At 49.5% G+C, this 18901-nt stretch overlaps 1 protein-coding gene across 1 annotated transcript in view; it reads right to left on the bottom strand.

Moving 5' to 3' along the window:
- EGFR (epidermal growth factor receptor) overlaps positions 1-18901 on the bottom strand; it is a 181285-nt gene that overhangs the window by 38713 nt on the left and 123671 nt on the right. Inside the window, 10 exon segments of the mRNA XM_074358554.1 lie at positions 1293-1425; positions 2421-2620; positions 4850-4940; positions 5356-5429; positions 5518-5644; positions 8678-8794; positions 9836-9977; positions 11233-11351; positions 12645-12713; positions 18090-18224. Of these exon segments, the coding sequence (XP_074214655.1) occupies positions 1293-1425; positions 2421-2620; positions 4850-4940; positions 5356-5429; positions 5518-5644; positions 8678-8794; positions 9836-9977; positions 11233-11351; positions 12645-12713; positions 18090-18224 (1207 nt within the window).

The raw sequence follows: 18901 nt of genomic DNA, 5'->3' as shown, positions 1-18901 counted from the left end.
GGGAGTCCTCCGTTCAGGGAGACGGCGTCGATTAAACCAAATATGCCACGTGAGTTTTTCCCTGTGCCGCTTCTCTGCGTTCTCACACCTGCAGAAGGAGCCAGTCTGGCAAAGGGAGCAGGTGTGACTGGACACTGGGGTCTCCAACGGAAAGACGCGGGCACCACCGTCCTGGCCATCTTTACCACCTTGTCTCTTTAAAGAGACCTGAACACTGAGATGGTAAGTTCACGTCGATTTGTAGCAGGAAGGACCGCACCGGTATTTCTCATTGTTGAAACAATACTATCATGTATGCAAATTATTCTGTTAAGCTAATGAGCCTGTTGGCTAAAGGATTTCTACAGAATTGAACTCGGTCTTCTCATCCTGTTTCTGTTTCTGACCTAAGCTGTGGTCTAAGCCCAGAGTGTGAGACAGAAAAAAGACTTACTAGAGCCATCTCTAACTCCTAGGCTCTATCACAAAATTTCTCTTTGTCTTTAAATTAAGAAAAAAAATGGAAAAAAAAAGAAAAAAGAAAAAAAAGGAAAAAAGAAAAAAAAAAGAAAAAAGAAAGAAAAAAGAAAAAGAAAAGAAGGAAAAAGAGAAAAAAAAGGAAAAAAGAAAAAAAAAAAGGAAAAAAAGAAAAAAAAAAGAGAAAAAAAAAAAACCCAGGGGAAAAAAAACAGAAAAAAACCCAGAAACAAAACATTGCCTCTGCCACTCTCTCTCCTTCCACTGTTACTCTCCTATTAATTTAGTTTTTGCCATGATTTGGGGTCACTCAAAGCCTCACTCAATATCAAGATCCCTATAGAATCAATGAGCTGTAATTTCATTGCAACAAATTCAACAAATGATATAGGATTGTTTATTTCTTTGTCGATAATTGTCTTATTTTAAAGTTATTTGCACTGTTCAATGTGTCTTGAACATAAACAAAAATTAACCAGGAAACTGTTTTGAGACACCAGGAATGGTGTGCTTCAAAGGAAAGACTTAGTGCCCGTGACCTTGACCATCCGAACCCTGGAAGACTTCCGTTTGTCCTTGGAACTTTGTGCAGCTTTGAAAAATGTAAGCCATTTCCAGATAAAGAGATTCTACACATAGGACTGGGCTAAGTAACGAAGAACGGTTGTTCGTTTCCTTTCGTGATCAACAGTTTTCAACCAAAAAAAAAAAAAAAAACAAACGAAAAGGGAAAAAGGCAAAAAGGAAATTAACTATAAACCTATAAAAACAACCCTAAGTCTTTAAAAAAATTTTTTTTTATCAAAATGAAGGGATTCAGGAAAGCACCCTCTTACCCCTCCAGAACGTTGCATTTCTCCACACATTCCTTGCCACGGCTGACGTTCCTGCAGGACACGCAGTCTTTGGGGTCTGCACCCCAGCAGCCCTCCGATGAGCACAGCGGGTTACAGACGTGGCCCACGGCCTCTGAGAAGACGGGGGAGCCACACGAGTCAGCCAAGGGACAGTGGGCACGGGGGGCCTGGGGGTCAGCGTGCAAACACCTGCTGGGCTCCCACTGGCCCGCTCCAAGCCCCCTTTTCCCTGTTGGAACGAGACGTTCCAGAGCTGGCCGACCAACAGGGAAGGTGTGCAGTTCCTTGCTGTGTGCACAGAGCCAGAGCATCGTATGGAATTTCATTCACCTCTCAACTGCGCTATGGTGGGTGGAACTCATTATTATCCCCATTTCAGGGATGAAGAAGCCAGAGCGCTAAGATTTAAATGAAATGATGAAGGTCTCAAAGCTAGGAAGGGTCCCAGCCAGGATGTGAACTCAGATCTGCTTCTGCACAAGGCGATGGCGCTGGCCGACCTTCAAAAGCTGACTATGGCTCTAAAGTCAGCCTTGGAAATGCCAGTGTGAAATGTGCATCTGATTCCTGTGTGTGTGTGTGTGTGTGTGTGTGTGTAGTTACAGTCATTGGGGACGAAATAAGCAGGAGGGAACACACAGCCAAAATGCAACATAATTAATACTAAATTCAGTTCTGCAAATTACCAATAACTGGTAGCCTGGACTTCAAGGCAAATTCATCTTGTGCCATGAGAATGATCTAGAAACTAATCTGATGAACTTCACAACCCTACTGCAAAAAGACACCTGCACCCCAATGTTCATAGCAGCACTATTTACAATAGCCAAGAGATGGAAACAGCCTAAATGTCCATCGACAGATGATTGGATAAAGAAGATGTAGTATATTTATACAATGGAATGCTACTCAGCCATAAAAAAGGTAACGTAACGCCATTTACAGCAACATGGATGCTCCTGGAGGAATATACGATTTCTTTTAATTTGCTTCTTTAGCAATGTAAAAAAGTAATTTATATACTTGGGAACAGCCCCTTAATTCTCTATACCAAAATCAGTGACCCGTTGGAACCATCTCCACAATCAACAAACGTGATTTACTCACTGCACTCTTGTTCGCTCCTGTTGTTTATAATTTTGGTTTTCTGACTCGAAGTCCCAAATAGTTTCTTCCAGTTTATCGTGTTTGCATAGCACAAGTTCTGGTTTCCTGAAATGATCACGTCGCCGTCACTTATCTCCTTGAGGGAACGCAGCCCTAAAGATGTTATGTCCAGGCCGACAACCGCCAGAGAAAACTGACCACTGGGTTGGGCAGAAGAAAAGTTAACACCGTGAGAAATTATGAGAACGTAAGATTGCTAACCACTTTGTTTTTCTGGACTTTAGAGGTGCTATAGACATTGCAAGTCGTGTTGCAGAAGGCATGCCTTGCAAGTTTGGAAAATTGCAAGTGTTTTTTTAAGCTCCTCCAGGGAAAAGCTAGCATCTCGTTCATTTAGCATCTCTAATCCCAGTGGCAGGCTGGGGGCTGAATAAATGTCTTAATGTTGTCATTTTGTTTATTGCCTTTTGCCCGGAAATTGAGAATATATTTTAACCTCTCAAATATCCAAATATACTTCAAAAATCATGGTGCATCTTTCTATCCCCGCACCCACCCACCCATCCATTTATTGAACAAACACCGGGAGGCAGTATGTGGCTAATTCTATTCTAATTGTAGGTTAACTATATGTTTCTTAGTCTCAGAAGACCCTTTGTCTAGTGGTGATGAAGTCATTTGAGCAGGTGATTTTAACCCAGTGCGGTGAGAGGGGTGATGTCGGGTACCGTGGAGGGCAAAGAGGGGGGGCACTGAAACCAGTCTGGGGAGGGATCTCCTGGAAGGGGTGATGCCTGCTTGTGCAGAGCTTGGAAACAAGAACGACAATATTTTCTTTGCTACCCAACCCCGTGCTAGCATCCCACGTGGCGATCAATACGTGTTCATTAAGTGACTGGATGGAAGTTATCGAGACCAAAGGGAGGGAGGTCCTGAGCCTCCTGGAGGAGCAGAAAAGCACCCATGAAAGGTGCTGAGAGCCAGGAGCTCCTGCTGCAGGAGAGACATGGGGAGGGGGGTCTGGGGAGGGTGGATGGGGTCAGAGCACAGATGACCTTGGACACCATGACCTTGGACACCACGTGAAGGACGCTGATGTCCACCAATGATGGGAACCCACAGCAAGGAGATTTGCATTTAGGAAGCCCACCGGCCACCAGGGCGGGGACTGGGTCAGCCCAGACAGCACTGAAGAATTAAGGCACAAGGTGATGGAAGTTTTAAACATAATTAGGAGATTCTGCTTTTTCTGTCTCTTTCTCTCTCCATCCTTCCCTCCCTCTCTCCTCGCACAGCCTGGCTTCTGTCCAGGAGACCCGCGCCACTGCCACTGGCAACACCCCCATCCCTGCCCAGGGGGAGCCAAGACAGGAGTCTTCCCCGCGGAGCTGGTCCGGCTTTGGCGAGAACAGGGGTCACGCTGGCCCAGGAGGAACTGTGTTATCAGCGAACTTCTCAGTCAGTGTGAAAAGAAAAAAAAAAAAAAAGCAATCTTTATCTTGTTTAAATCCCGAATACTAAGCCGAGAGGTACATGCCAGTCACCCAAGAAAAGGGACTGAAATCTCTCATCTCTCTACGAACGTGGGGCAAAGAAAAAAAAAGTTCCTGAGAACTCAGAGCCAAGGGGCCTTTCTGGGAAGCAAAACGCTGCAAGTTTACACCCGAGATGCAACGCCGAGACGCTTTTTGGAAAATGATGCATATGTTATGTGTGTTGCATTCTGAGTTTTAAAAAAATATTGCACAATATTACGCAGTCCTCTTAGGGGTCAATTATGGGATCTGGTTCTTGGAACCAGCCTGTTTTCAAGGCAGGTTTGAGTAAGAGGGTTCCAGGCTTCTCGCCACAAAGCTCATTATTTCCTTTATTACGTTAAAGATGCTTTTATGTGTGTGTGTGTGTGTGTGTGTGTTGCACTACTTGAGCTGCAATCTTAAAAGAAACATTCTACGTTAAAAAGCATCTCAGGTCCCCCTGAAATGGTGTGCTGGTAAGGACACGTCCCCCCATGTCGTTCTGGCCCCAAATGCATCACCTCCACTGAATCACCGGCCATTCTACAAAACGCTGACTCGCACTTTTCAAAAGCCTCAGGGCCGTGAAAGATGGAGAGGCCAGAGGACTGTCACTGACCACAGGGGACCAAGGAGACAGCTGCACGCAGCGTGGGGCGCCGGGCTGGCCCCGCACACGGAAGGCATTCGTGGGGAGACTGGCGGGCCCCCACGAAGCCTGCAGCTCAGCGCTACCGTTCGTGTCCCCACTCTGATGCTTGTCCCAGGCCGAGGCGGGGGGGTCCGTGCCGGGGAGCCGGCCGAGCGCCGTGTGCGGCCGAGCGCTAGCATCTCGGTGTCCCTGCTGTGGGGCTCATGTCAAAACACAGAAATAGGAAAGGATGGGCCCGGCTTTGGCCGGGGCCAACTTACTGTTGCTTCGTCCTGCCACGGATGATTTCCAGGTTCTCGAAAGCGTGCAGGCCGGTCCTGTTTTCTGGCCAAGCCTGGATGAGCAAAAACCCTGAAGAGCAGAAGGAGGGGTCAGGCACGCACCGCTGAGAAACCTCTTTTTTTGCACGAGACACGATTAATAGGATTCTCATGGGCAGGAGATGTGAACACTGGATTTGATCCTTTTCCATCGCCTTCTCCTCTGCCCACCTCGTCGCTGGACCCCTCAGGATGGCCAGCCTGGGCAGGGCGCCAAGAGAGGAGACGTGGCCCCACCAAGTCACATCATGAGTGACCTGAGTCTTTGCTTCACGTGCTCACCTCTTGGGTACAGGGCAAACCTCATTTTTAAGTACCACAGAACGAATTAGTCATTCCTCCAGAATAAATGCTTTATGCCACGGGAGAAGCAAATACACCTTGAAGTTCTCTTCCCAAAACACGAGTTTCCCATTTGTGTTAATACGGTAATTCGCAGCACATACCTGTTATTTCCCTTACGGTTTTCAGAATATCCAGTTCCTTTGGGTCCAGAGGCGGAGTACGTGTGAAGGAGTCGCTGAAACAAGCAGCAGAACGATTAGCGACAAGGGAACAGAGCGATGCTGACTTCCTCTCTTACACCAGTAACTCAGTCTGTGACTTACCCCCTGAATGCCACCGGCAGGATGTGGAGGTCCCCGCTGATCGAGGTGCAGTTTCTGAAGTGCTTAATGTTGGTGGCATTTATAGAGAGTGTGTCTTTAAACTCACCAATTCCTATTCCGTTACAAACTGTAAAAGACAAAGAGAGGTGTTTATTCCATCCACATCTGTTGAGCTAAGAACAGCGAGGCTCCCGCAGGCAGACAGTTGCAGCCGTGGGAGTGATCTCGGCCACGCGGTCACTTATTCAATCAGCAAACACTGCCAGGCCGGCTGGGTACCAGGGACCGCAGCAGGGTCTGGGGTTATAGCGGTCAAAGGAGATGCCATCGCTGTGTTCGCTGACCTTGCCTCCTCCTCCCTGTCCCACGTGGGCCAGAGTGACAACAGTGCACCCCACTGTCACTGCCAGAGCTGCTCCCGCCCGTGCGCCCCCAACTAAACCCTCACGCCTCCCCTCGCCCTCCCCTGTAACTTGACTCTTAGCAGATAAACTTTTTTGTTCCCTCAGTGTTTACTCAAGCCACACACTTCGATCTGTGTCCCCCGGTGACAGCAGTGGCAGGTGCCCTGTTTCCACACTCTGAGCCCATTCTATTAACTTAGATCCAGTCCCGAATTTCCTTCTCCAATGCCACCTCCCTCCGAAGCCCATTTATCTATGCGTGGCTCTCCTTCTAGAATCCCCGTGTGCAATGTTTTGGTTTCGGAAACTGGTATCTTTTCAGATTTTTATCTTTACTTGGAAGAATCACCACGGAGAACCTCACTGTGCAGGATGAGGTCCCGCCTCCCCTCAGCCAGGCCTTCCCGGGGACAGTGTGGCGCCCTGTCCCTCCAGCCCCCTCTGCTCCACTCTGCCCGGAGCCCCTGCTGCTTGCGGGGAGGCCCTGGGCCACCGCCTGGCTGTACGGCGCCTCTGACTCATGTGGGCTGTGCAATTCGATGGGAGGCTGGCTCAGGGTTCCAAGGAAGTGGTGACTACAGAGTGAGGTGGCTTCGGGAAGACAAGCCCTGAGACGGACACCTGCCAGCAGGGCCTCGCCCTTTAATTACACGTCTGGAAGAGAATTCTGTGTGTTTGAGAGAACATTCCTTCTCTCTGGTTATGTGTGATGGTGATGACGGGGTTACCTTAATTCCCAAATTTGGAGACAAATTCACCCCGAGACAGCAGATTTGGAGAAGTCATGGACCGTAACACACGCATTTATCCAACCTTTGTTTCCCGGGCCCTCCCCGCTTACCCGGGGGCACTGCCGTACACCCGGAGGGGTCTGCGATGGCCACTACTCCCAAGATACGAACCGGGGGTGGGTAGAAATGGAGCATAATGACCACAGGAGAATCGAAATGTTTTTGAACACAGAGTCAACAGGACAAAACCGAAAATGATCTTTGATTTTCTTGGTCCATTTGGGGATGCCCACAGTAACCCTCTCTCTCCAGGGGCTTCACTCTCTTACTTCCTCTGTGCCGGGCACTGCCCCGCATGTTTATGCTCTCCCTTCCACAGAGGCCTCCTGAAGCCAAAGGACACTTATCTCTCAGGGCACCAACCCTCCCGCGTGCAACACGGGCAGGCGTCACGAGAGCAGGCGGACACAGACGCGCCGGGAGCTCGGGGCTCTGGCCTGGGACCGAGCCCTCGTGAGCCGTCGGCGTCCCTGGCTGTTGGCCCCTGGGCAAGTCACTTAGATCCTGTGACTCAGTGCCTTGTCTGTAAATGGGGATCGTGGCAGCACCGTCCCCCCCGGGGGGCTGGAGGGGTTCGATGACGCGGAGCCCCGAGAAAGAGTGCACATGAAATGTGCTAGCACCGGGCAGCCGTCAGCGTCCACTGCGGTCACAGGTGGTTCTCAGGGCAGGTGGCACCTGGGGCGGGCGGTCAAGGTGCGTGCGTCTACCCACTGAGGCGTTTCTTACAACAGCAGCACAGTGGAAACCATCTAAATGACCACACGGAGGGAGGCTGGCCGAATACATCCCGGTACAGCCGCCCAGGGGCGCGTGGCAGCCACAGGGTCATGTGAACTTATCCAGACTGACTTCCGGGACGTGCTCCGCTGAAGCAGCCGGGTGCACAGCGCGCAGATGGGAGGGCAGGACGCGATCTGGAGCTGGGACACGCCGAAGGGAACGCGGGAGCCAGCTGGAGAGGAGAGCCTCCCACCGGCCACAGGGGGACAGTCTGGACGTCAGACTCATTAATGAGGGACGATGATTATCATCAAAGGAATTGAATTAAAAGGGATTCAGTGAACTCACATGGGGACTAAAAACAATTGTAGAAAAGGGTGTCAACTGATAAGTGCAGAAGACACGATGGGAAATGGGAAATCACCAGAAAAAAGGGGGGAAATGGGAAATCACTCTTTCATAACCACTAAGAAATCTGGGTGACACCACCTTGGGCAGACTGTCAAGTCTGTCGTCAGAGGAAGGGGGTGAAAAATGGCTGTGTCCCCTGTGCCGGGAAATGAGAGGGGCGCTCCCGTCCCCAGCGCTTCACCTGGGAGGAAAAGCCACCACCACGCCGGGCAAGGGACGTTCTGCAAAACACCCGGCCTGGACCCTTCGCATCAGGTCACGGGAGAGAAAAGGAAAAGGGGGCTGAAACGGTACCGAATTAACAGCGTGCACGGGACCCACAGCCCTCGCCTGGATGCTGGACCGAAAAGGATGCTCTGGGGCAGCGGGAGGAGCTGAAATTAAACCGGGTACAAGCACAGCGCGGAATCCACGTTAAACTCGGGGCGAGTGTGAATCTGCCTCTTGTCACTTAGAACGTCCCCGTCTGCAGGGACGCGTGCGGCCGATCGCGGGGTGACGTGTTCTGACACCTGCAGCCGTCGCAGGGCTCGGAGAACACACACACGCTCACATCTCAACACAAACACGGAGCGAGTGAGGGCAATGTGGTCGGGCCTGAAAACTGGGGCATTTACGTGAAGGGCACACGGGCGTTCGTTACGCTCTTCTTGCAATGCTCTGGGTGTTGGAAAAATTTCAAAATGAAAGATAAAGGGTAAGCAGGGATACGCTGGCAGGGAGGACCCCCCCCCCAACCCGCCTCCGCCAAGAAGGGCAGAGGATAAAGGAAGGGACACTCAGATCGGGTGACGCCCCCCCGGGGCTCGCCCACACCCGGCCGCGCCCCACCTTTGCCACAAGGCCCGTCGCACTTTTTACACTTGCGGACGCCGTCTTCCTCCACCTCGTAGCTGTCGGAGCTGCAGGCGCGGACGCACGAGCCGTGGTCTGTCACCACGTAGTTACCTGGGGGACAAGACAACGGAGGAAGGCAGTGAATGGGGCAGCAGGTGCTTCCAGGCCGCCCGCGTGTCCTGGACGAGGGCGCCCCCGATGCTCGGCGTCTGTTGAACTTTAAGGACAAAGAACGAAAGGCTGCAAGCAAAGGGATGGGGTCCGGGAGTTCCCCAGCATCCCGGGCCGGGCAGGGGAGGGACAATGCTGACCCAGGAGGCGGGGTGCACCTGCTCCAGAGTTAAAATGCCCCTTTGCAGCCCGTTTTTCCCACAGGTTTTACCTTCGGGGCTTGTGGTTAAAGCCTGAATATTTACTCACAAGTGGGAGCCCACACAGAGAGCGGTCCTCCGTCCTCCCAGACCCCACATCCTGCCCCGAGCCAGACCCGGGACGTGGATCCATTCCTCAGCCTCCCCTCACGCCTTTTGCGTGTTAACATGAACACAGACACTGGTGTCTTTTGGGAACCCTGTGTTCCGTTTGACTCCCCCGAGTAGGTCCTCAGACCTCTCGCCTGGACACCTGTCATGTCCCTTCTGTGAACTGTTTTTGTCCTTTTGGGCTCTGAGCGATTTCCTGCGGATTTTAAACTCTGTCTATTAAGCCTTCTCTCAAAGACGGACTCGGAGCCATAGTTGTGGCATTTAGACTTTATCTTAATTTGTTACTTTCCTTACGCCGGCTTATTACTCTGTCTGTGTGCAGGACTCTTAAGGGCACAACTTTTACCAGATTTTTAACCATTGAAAGAGGCAGGTCCTCTGACTACAAATGTAAGCCTTTTGAACACCTGTTTAGTACAAGACCTAAACAGGGACATGTCCCAATGGCCGGGGGCTGGTGCCAATCAGGCAGGTGAATCTCCTGGACGCCCACGGCTGGGGCTCAGTCCTGTCCTGGCCACCGGACGTGGGGTCAGAGCAGCGGGGGCCCGGCCCCTCGCCCGCCTGACAAGGGTGCGGACCCGGGGACCCAAGGGCACCTGAGCCCCGGGGGATGCACGGGTGCCAGAGACAGAAGGGGAGGCGGGCGCCACGGGGGGGGACTCACGGGGACAGTTCTTCACACAGGTGGCCCCGAAGCTGTACTTCCCGTTGGGGTTGACGTCCATCTGGTAGGTGGTGGGGTTGTAGAGCATGAGCGGCGGGCACGTGTCCTTGCACGTGGCTTCGTCCCGGAACTTGCGGCAGACCTGCCACAGGAGGGACGGTGTGACCGGTGCGACCCCGCGCAGAGAGCTCGGCCACGCTCCCCCGGGGCTGGGGGCCGATCAGGACACAAAGGTCTAGCAGAGCAGTTGCAATAGGGGCAGGAAGACCTTGCTCTTAAAAGCAAGATTTTTCTTAAATGTATCGCCCGGCTGTGATAGTTTATGTGACAATTATGATGAGAAGAAGACACATCTCTTCGTGAACTTTCAAAATAAGGAAGGCGTTCGCACACTGGAGTAGTCACTCTGCAGTGAAATTACTTTTAAACTTAACTTAGGCTGGGTTTCCCTCTAAAAAACACCCGAGGCTACATTTGAGAATTTACTGCCAAGTGCAGAGAAGCCTGAATGGGAGGGCTGTCGCGCGGAGGGGACCAGATCACACAGCGTGGTGTTCCCACCAAGAGTCTGCCTCCAGGTGCCCATCAGGATGACCGGGACCAGGTGAGGCAGAAGCCTGGTGGCTGGTCCAGCCTCTGGAGCGTGAGTGTCCCTGTCCCTGACAACCAGGCTCTCTTGAGTCCCACCCAAGGCGGGTCTCCTTGTCCGGAGCCCGCCCAGCTGACCTGGGGGACCCCTGCCTGCCCGCTGTGGTGTCTCCTGGACCCCCAAGGTGCTCCCAGTCGGACGTGTGGCACCTGCCACCCAGGGGGACACCAGGCCTCGCTCGAGCTCTCTGCCGTAACAGGACAACAGTGTGGTCCAGGACCCCTCGGGGAGCGGGGCACGGGCAGGAGGCATCTGAGCCGAGGTGGGGCGAGCAGAGGTGTTAGGGGCAAAGGACACAGCCAGAGAAGTCCCAGCCACTCAGGGTCCGCGTGGCCTCCTAACTTCACCGTCGAGACTTTAACGACCCTTACGACACAACTCCCTAGGTTTGCGATGAGAATTAAGTGAAATAATGAAAGAATGTGGCGATGCTGGTGCCACTCGCAATAGACATTAGTGACAAATAAAAACACATGTAGTCTTCTGGCTCATTCTGTGCCCAGGTCCCGGCTGTGGTGCCACACACACTGTGTCGTTTGAGACCACGTGGCAGATACGTAATTATCCACCAGGGTCAGACGGGGAGCCCGAGGCACAGAGGTCACGAAGCAATGGTGAGGGCGGGACCCTGGCGGATGCTCCGACCGCCGGCTGCCGCAGATGGCACTCAGCGCGTTTCAATCACGGGGCGCCCCTCCGGGTCTGGGGCACAGAAGCCGCCCCCGCGGGCCGGCCGGGTGGCTCTTACCAGGCAGTCGCTCTCCCGCGGCCCCGTGCAGCCGGCGGCACACTGGTTGTGACAGCAGTCACTGGGGGACCTCCCGCGGCAGCGCCCGGAGCACTGCTGGGCACAGATGACTTTGGTCACTGCAAAGGAGCAGAGGCCACCTGTGAGCTGCAGGGCCAGGGCGGGCGGAGGGTCGCAGCCCGGGGCCCCCGCAGAGCACTGGCAGACGGTGGATGGCGCCTTGATCAGCAGGAGGAGCTGAGTGGTCCTGCAGCTGGAGTTCCCGAACATTCTGCCAAATTCAACTGAGCATGACCTTTCTTTTTCCTTACTTTTTAAAAAATTAAAAATAATTTTTTTTAAATTGAGGTCTAATCAGTTTCCAGTGTCATGTCCATTTCTGGTGCACAGCACAGTGCTTCAGTCAGACATGAACATACATATATTCACTTTCATATTCTTTTTCACCGTGAGCTACTACAAGATATGGAATTTATTCCCCTGTGCTCTACAGTATAAACTTATTTATCTATTTTATATACATTAGTCAGTAACTGTAAATCTCAAACTCCCAGTTTATCCCTTCCCACCCCCCCACCCCCCGGCAACCACAAGTCTGTATTCTATGTCTGTGAGTCTGTTTCTGTTTTATACGTAAGTTCATTTGTCTTTTTTTTTTTTTTGGTTCCACATATGAGCAATATCATATGGTACACAACGGAATACTACTTGGCCATAAAAAATGATAAAATAATGCCATTTGCAGCAACATGGACATCCCTGGATCCCTGGAGAATGCCATTCTAAGTGAATTCAGCCAGAAAGAGAAACAAAAATTTCCTACTTGTTTTTAATCACTTGGGAGAACTGACCAGATCAACTCTAGACTTTCAGACCTGCTAAATTAGATACTGGTTAGAACTGAGTTTTGGGGTAATACAGAAATCCTGTACAAATAAAAATACGCCTGCCAGAAAGTAGCGCTAACAGTCATGTCACAGTTAGACTTAAGGACAGATGGTCAGTTTTCAAGCCGACATGTCCCCAGATTCCTTGGCTTGTTCACGCGTCTCAACTAGCTTCCCTCAAAAAACCCCACTGAAAAAGTTGCTCTCACTTCTTTAGAGGTGGGTGCCCCGAGGAGGGACAGGAAGGGAGAGAAAACAAAATTGCAGACCAGCCTCCTTTCCCAGGGAAACTGCCAAGTATATTATTGTTCGGAGAGAATGGCTGGCACCTGGGTGGCCGAAGTGTCAAAAACAGCCCACGCTGGATTAACCGCACGCGGTGAGATTTGCAAGACTGTCACTCACATAACTGCTAACATCTGGCCTTAGAGTCAGCCATGCTTCTGGCGTCTTCAAAGGGAACACAAACACAGTCAGCTACACATAAGGGGAGGAGGAGGCCCTGAAATTCTGCCCCCGACTCACATTTCTGGCAGTTCTCTTTCCCTGCGCCCCAGCAGGTTCCGTTGACACAGCTTGGATCACACTTTGGGCCTGAAATAAAAAGTAAGAGTTAAAATTCACATCTCAGGGAAACGCAACAGATGACAAAGACCGGGTGGCACTTTCCCAAGCTCCTAAGCAAAGCCACGTCCTAGACCAAAGAAAAACTTTCAAATTGCGTATTCTGCTTGTTTGTTCAACTGGCTGGTCTGTAAGATGGTTTTTACAAGACTCTCATAAGAAAAAAAAAAAAGTACCATGCACTGCTTTTATTTACATTTTAATTGTGGAAACGGAGGCACAGAGTGATTTTTGACCTGTCACAAGCCACAGAAACGCATTTAAATGGATTCATGGGTCTGGGTTTCAAATTCGCTTAGGCTTGGATAATTTTCCAGCGTCTCCCACCGTCCTGTGAAGGATGCCGAGTCTGGTGGGACGGCTGTGCACCAGCCACACTCGCGCTACGTCCAGTCCTCAGTGACTGGGTGGGCGCGTTGGTTATCCCAGGAGTTGGGGGCCTGCAAATAAAACCTCTTAGACTCCAAGCCAGAGAGAGGGGCTCTGAAAGCCACACCAGGGCTCAGACGTGCGTGGTGTGTGTCACCTGGCTGAGTATCTAAAAACCTTAGCTACTAATTTGCAAGTTACTGGGATTACCTGTAATTGAACAATCCACTTGTGCCGTTTTTGTAAACGATCAGCTACAAATGACAGCTCCTAAGGTTTTAAATCTCATTAGTTGTGGCTTTGTTTTCATCATCACTGAGAAATCGGAAGGCCAAGTGTTCTATATCCAGACATGCAAAACAGGCTGACCACTAAATTTGTCAGCAAGACGACCAGCCACGAAGAGATTTTCCCTTGCAAAGACACAGTAACCCAAAGGACTCGACACATGTCTCAAAGTCTCCCACTGTCAGGAAGAATTTAGTCTGTGGGAGGATTTAGGTTTCAAATACAAGAGCTGACGATTTGCCAAGGGATCGTTGGACCAGGGCACCCCTTCAACATGATTGACAAGTTTTACAGTCGCTGCCAGGGCTGAAAGGCATCATTGCAATGCTGGTGGCTCCTTCGTGGAATCGTAGGAGACGGGAGGCTGACCCCCAAAGGGATGCTGCGGGCTGTACATTGTGAAGAAAGAAGAACGATGGAGACAGAGACAGAGAAACTGATAGGAAAGAGCAAAAGAAACACATGGCTACACAGTTACCACAGTATCCTTCCTTTTCACCCTATACGTCCCCATATTTTCCAAATTTCTATTGTAAGCATGCAATAAATATATAAAGAAAAATATTAAAAATAAAAATGCTTAATAGTATCTTTCCATAACACAGGAAAACATCTGCCAATCAAGGAATTCAAGGTTTGCTTATAATTCTGTTCTTTTTAAAAATTGAAGTATAGTCAGTTACCATGTGTCAATTTCTGGTGCACAGCACAGTGTCCCCGTCATGCACATACAGATATTTGTTTTCATATTCTCTTTCATTTAAGGTTATTACAAGATATTGATATAATTATTCTTAATTTTCTGTGACCAAAAAAAAAAAAAAAAAAAAAAAGAACTGCAGACATTATTTAAAATATGGCTAGTAGGGGGAGGGCATAACTCAAGTGGTAGAGCACATGCTCAGCATGCATGAGGTCCTGGGTTCAATCCCCAGTGCCTCCTCCAAAAATTAATAAACAAATAAACCTAATTACCTCCCCCCACAAAAAATAATAAAATTAAAAAATAAATAAAAGAAAAGAAAATATGGCTAATAGAAAAAAGCAAAAAGAAGAAAATAATTAACCAGAGGTAATCAATATAGACATAGAAATCGATGTATATATAAGAAGTAATATCATACTATATGTTGTATTTTAACTTAAACAAGAACTGAAAAAACGTTATGACAAATTTTCCATGCCTTTAAATACCCTTCTTCCTAACGTGAATGTTCAATGGCACGATGGTACCGTAATTTATTTAACCAATCTCTTATTTTTAGATACATAAGTTGTTCCCAACATTTATTATAAACGAGGCTGTAGGGAATATTCCTGAACAAAAATACATTTCTACACCTACAGTTTTCATGCCCCTTATTTTTCCCCTTAGCATCCCCAGACATGAAATCATAGGTCACAGGTGTGCACACTTAAAAGCTTCATGGGATTTTGTCCTAATTCTCTCCGTGGCCATGTTTTATTACTTTACATGCCCATAAGCAGAATATGCGAATTTCTACTTCTCTACACCTTTGCTGATCCACGTACTGAGAAATCAAAAACCAAAAGGAACCCAAATATTTAGCAAAGGCAAAAATAATGCTTCCTTATTTCATTTTAACCTCTTTTTCTTACAGTGACAAATAACATTTTACTTTATTTCTTGTCTCTCTTACTATGTTTTGGGGCATGCTGCTCATGTCCTTGGCCCATTTTTTGGGGGGAAATTCAACTTCTTCTTGGGATTTCGAAGACTGCAGTACGCAGTCACGAAACAAGAGTGTTAACCCTTTTCAAGGCAATCAGATGTTGCACAATATTTTCCCGTCTGTCGTTAATATTTTTTTCTTATGGAAGTTTTCTTTTATGATATCTATTGTTGGCTTTTCTTCAACTTAATATTACAAAAATTCATCTTGATGTTTCCTTCTAGCATTTACATGTAGAATCAATATTTTTTGTGTTTACTATGCATTTGGCACCTCCATTGGTATATGAAGTGGATGATGGATTTATTTTAATTTCCTCTCAAGTAAACTTACACATTCTACCCTCAAATTCCAAACTACACCACCACCAACGTAAAACTGGGGCACATTGGGTGACCTTTCTGAATCTCAACTCTCGGCCATAAAACACTTAAATCACCTTATGAGTAATTAAATCATTCCAGAACAATTTGTTGAATAATGAGTTCTTTTCTCATTTGCTTGAGATGCTGTTTCTTTACAGACATTTGATTTAGTTAGGCTTATGTCTTATTCTTACATGTCTACTCCTAAACCAATACCGTATTGGTTTGTGGCTTATAGCCATGTGATATTTGAGTCTTCTTCCTGCATAAACCTGTCCATCAATCATTCTTTCCCACACTTTCTGGCCGGGCCTTTCCCACGGCTGTGGTGTGATGAGGGAGGTTGTGCCACTGTGAGTTGCCTGAGCTGGCCAACGGCAAACCCATATTGGCCTCACATCCTTTCCATGTCAGATTTTTGGTTATAAATGTACACAATTTAACCTCCCCCGTTGTTCTCCAGACAGCTGAGGAAAGGCTAAGCTGGTTCTCTGGATCATACAAAATTTTTCGTAAAATAAAGCTTTTTCGGTTTCTTGTAAACACAGTTGGTGTTATGATGGGTATCTGCTGGAATAATGGATTGACAAAACAAAAGGGCTCGATGCTCATGTTCACAGAAGCATTTCATTCATAATTATCCAGAGGTGGAAGCAACTCAAGGGCTCATCGACACATGAAAAGATAAACCAAATGTGTATGTGCATGTATTCATGTAATGGAATATTATTCAGTCAATACAAAGGAAGGGAATTCTGACACATGTTATAACTTGGATGGCTCTTGAAAACACTATGCTCCGTGAAGGAAGCCAGTCACAAAAGGTCAAATACTGTGTGATTCCACTCAGATGGGGCACCTAAAGTCATCTAATTCATAGAGACAGAAAATAAGAAGGTGGATGTGGGGGCTGGGGGGGCGGGGATGGATGGGGAATCTGTGTTTAATGGGGACAGAATTTCAGTTTTGCAAGATGAAATGAGATGAATGGGGGTGATGGTCATACAACGATGTGAATGTATTAATGCTACTGAACTGTGCACTTAGAAATGGCTAAGACGGTCAAGTTTATGTTAAGGATGCTTCATCATTATCAATTGATCCATCAACCAAATCAAAGAAAAAGCAAACAAAACCCAAAGCAGCTCTTGATTTGGTAGATCCACATCAACTCCAAGTTCTGAGACCAAAAAAAAAAAAAAAAAGCCCCGTGCATCCACTGCACAGTTGGAGGGAGACAGAGAAGCAGGAGATGGTGATGGCTTCTTATTTTAAAGGACTGGAAAGCCAGGGAGACTGGGAAGGGAGCAAGCTGAGTGGAGCCTGGTGACTTCAAGGGTGTGTCCTCAGAGATTCCCCACAAAGCACGGCCAACGGGGCAGGTGGGGCACCCCTGACCTGCATGCAGCCCCCCCTGAGCCTCTCCCGTACGTGGATGCTTTACCGATGAAGACAGGGTCCAGGCCACAGGCACTGGGTAAATATGGACAAACTCACCCCCGTGAGCTCCTCATTTTGGTGGAGCCTCCGAGTAGGAGTGTCCACGTTACAGAGGAGAACAGATCTGACTCCATATGGGATCTGTGCCTTTAGTTTTGACCAACGTGCCCTGTTTTCTAGGCTCAGTCTTGCTGGCTCTGCGCCTTTTATGAAATAATGTTGCCTTTGGCCTGAAATAGACAGGAGAGCCCATTCTCGGGGCTCTGACCTTGAAGGATGTCAGCACTTCTGCACTTACGCAGAGATGGCCAGTTGCAAAATAGAGAAGACCCTTTGTTTTGTTGGAGGTTTGCAGGGGCACCATGCCCTGACCCCCGGGGACAGCTGCAAGAACAAAGGATTCCTGCACCGAGAAGTTTGCAACAACCAACCACACCCCCCCCCCCTTTTTTTTTGTATAAAAGGAGCCTGTATTCTGACTGGAGCAGGATGGTTCTGTAGGACCTCAGTCTGCCATCCTCTCGGTCTGCTGGCTTTCCGAATTAAGTCGCGATTCCTTGCCCCATCACCTCGTCTCCTGATTTACTGGCCTGTCGTGGGGCGAGCAGAACGAGTGTGGACTCGGTAACATCCAGGCCCATCAGCAGGAGGCCAGAGATCAGCCCCACCGCTCCCAGAGGGCCTGGCACTGCTTTGAGGCCCAGCAAGCGAGAAGCACACGAGAGTCCGGTCGGTCTGCTCACGCAGGACGGGAGAAGCCTCTGGGCCAGGGCTGAGCTAACGGGCCGCTCCCAACGGCCACACGCGGGCTCAGCTGTGCTGGGGGGTGATCTGCCAGCAAGGGCGCTGCCACCAGGAAAAACACTTTCCCTTCTGTCTTAAACAGGTGCTCAGGGGGAGGGTACAGCTCAAGCGGCAGAGCACATGCTTAGCATGCATGAGGTCCTGGGTTCAATCCCCAGTGCCTCCTCCAAAAAATAAAATTAAAAAGTAACCCTAATCACCCCCCCACACAAAATAAACAAAAATTAAAATTTAAACAGGTGCTCTTCTAGTGATCAGATAGTCTGTTGTAGGTTAATGCAACTCAGCATTAACTCTGCCTTCTCTGATGCCCCACCCCGAGACCCCACAGCTCTGCACCCCCGCCCCAGAGCTGCAGACAGAGAAGACGCGTGGGGACCACTTACAACCGCCCGGCTGGTTCTGAAAGTCCATCGACATATTGCTGAGGAATTCGTTGTTGACGATGTCTCTCCACTGGACAGTCTCCACGCTGCACAAGCTGGGGTTGTTGCTGAAGCGCACGGCACCTTGCAGGATCTCTGCGCGACAAGGGAGCCCCCGTGAGCAGACTCTTGTCAACTCTGGGAGAGATGCATGTGTCTCCTCGCATTTTGCTTTCTGCTAAAAGGATGACAGTGTGCAAACGAGACTCCCCCCCACCCCAGAACTTCAGAGGTGGGGGGCACTGAAAAGCAAGAGGGGGGAGGCAGAGGGCCTCTGCACTGGGTTCCTGAACAATGAGTGATGGGAAGTGAGACACATGGGGAGAAAGGACAAGGGTGTTGTGGTCACTCAGCATACAACGAGCTGGCGGTCCCTGGGAGGCTGATCTGGGCTGCACCCCAGTGACCACATGATGACCCCGTGGAAGGGCAGAGCGGACAGGAAGGGCGGGTGGAAGGGAAGATGCTGTGAGGCTCTGGGAGCATTTCAACGGAGAAGGGGGGTGTGAGGGTGAAGGAGCGAAAAGGGTCTGCGTGTGTGATGAAGAGACAGGGCAGCAGGAATGCAGAGACAAAAGATGTCAAAACTGTTCAAAGGAAGAGATGGCAGGACGTGAGAATTCCAGCCTACGCAGAGGCAAGCGTCCTGTCTGTGGCATCTTTGTAAACACTGACTAACCGACCTGTGCGCAGAGCACAGCGCGAGAGCCCTGGGGATGCTAAGATCAATGATTCCTGCTGGCTCCAATGACCACGTCCACGGAAGGCCGTGA

The sequence above is a fragment of the Camelus bactrianus genome, chromosome 36 (genome assembly GCF_048773025.1).
Source record: "Camelus bactrianus isolate YW-2024 breed Bactrian camel chromosome 36, ASM4877302v1, whole genome shotgun sequence".
Lineage (NCBI taxonomy): Eukaryota > Metazoa > Chordata > Mammalia > Artiodactyla > Camelidae > Camelus > Camelus bactrianus.
This window is presented reverse-complemented; position numbering and strand designations above follow the sequence as displayed.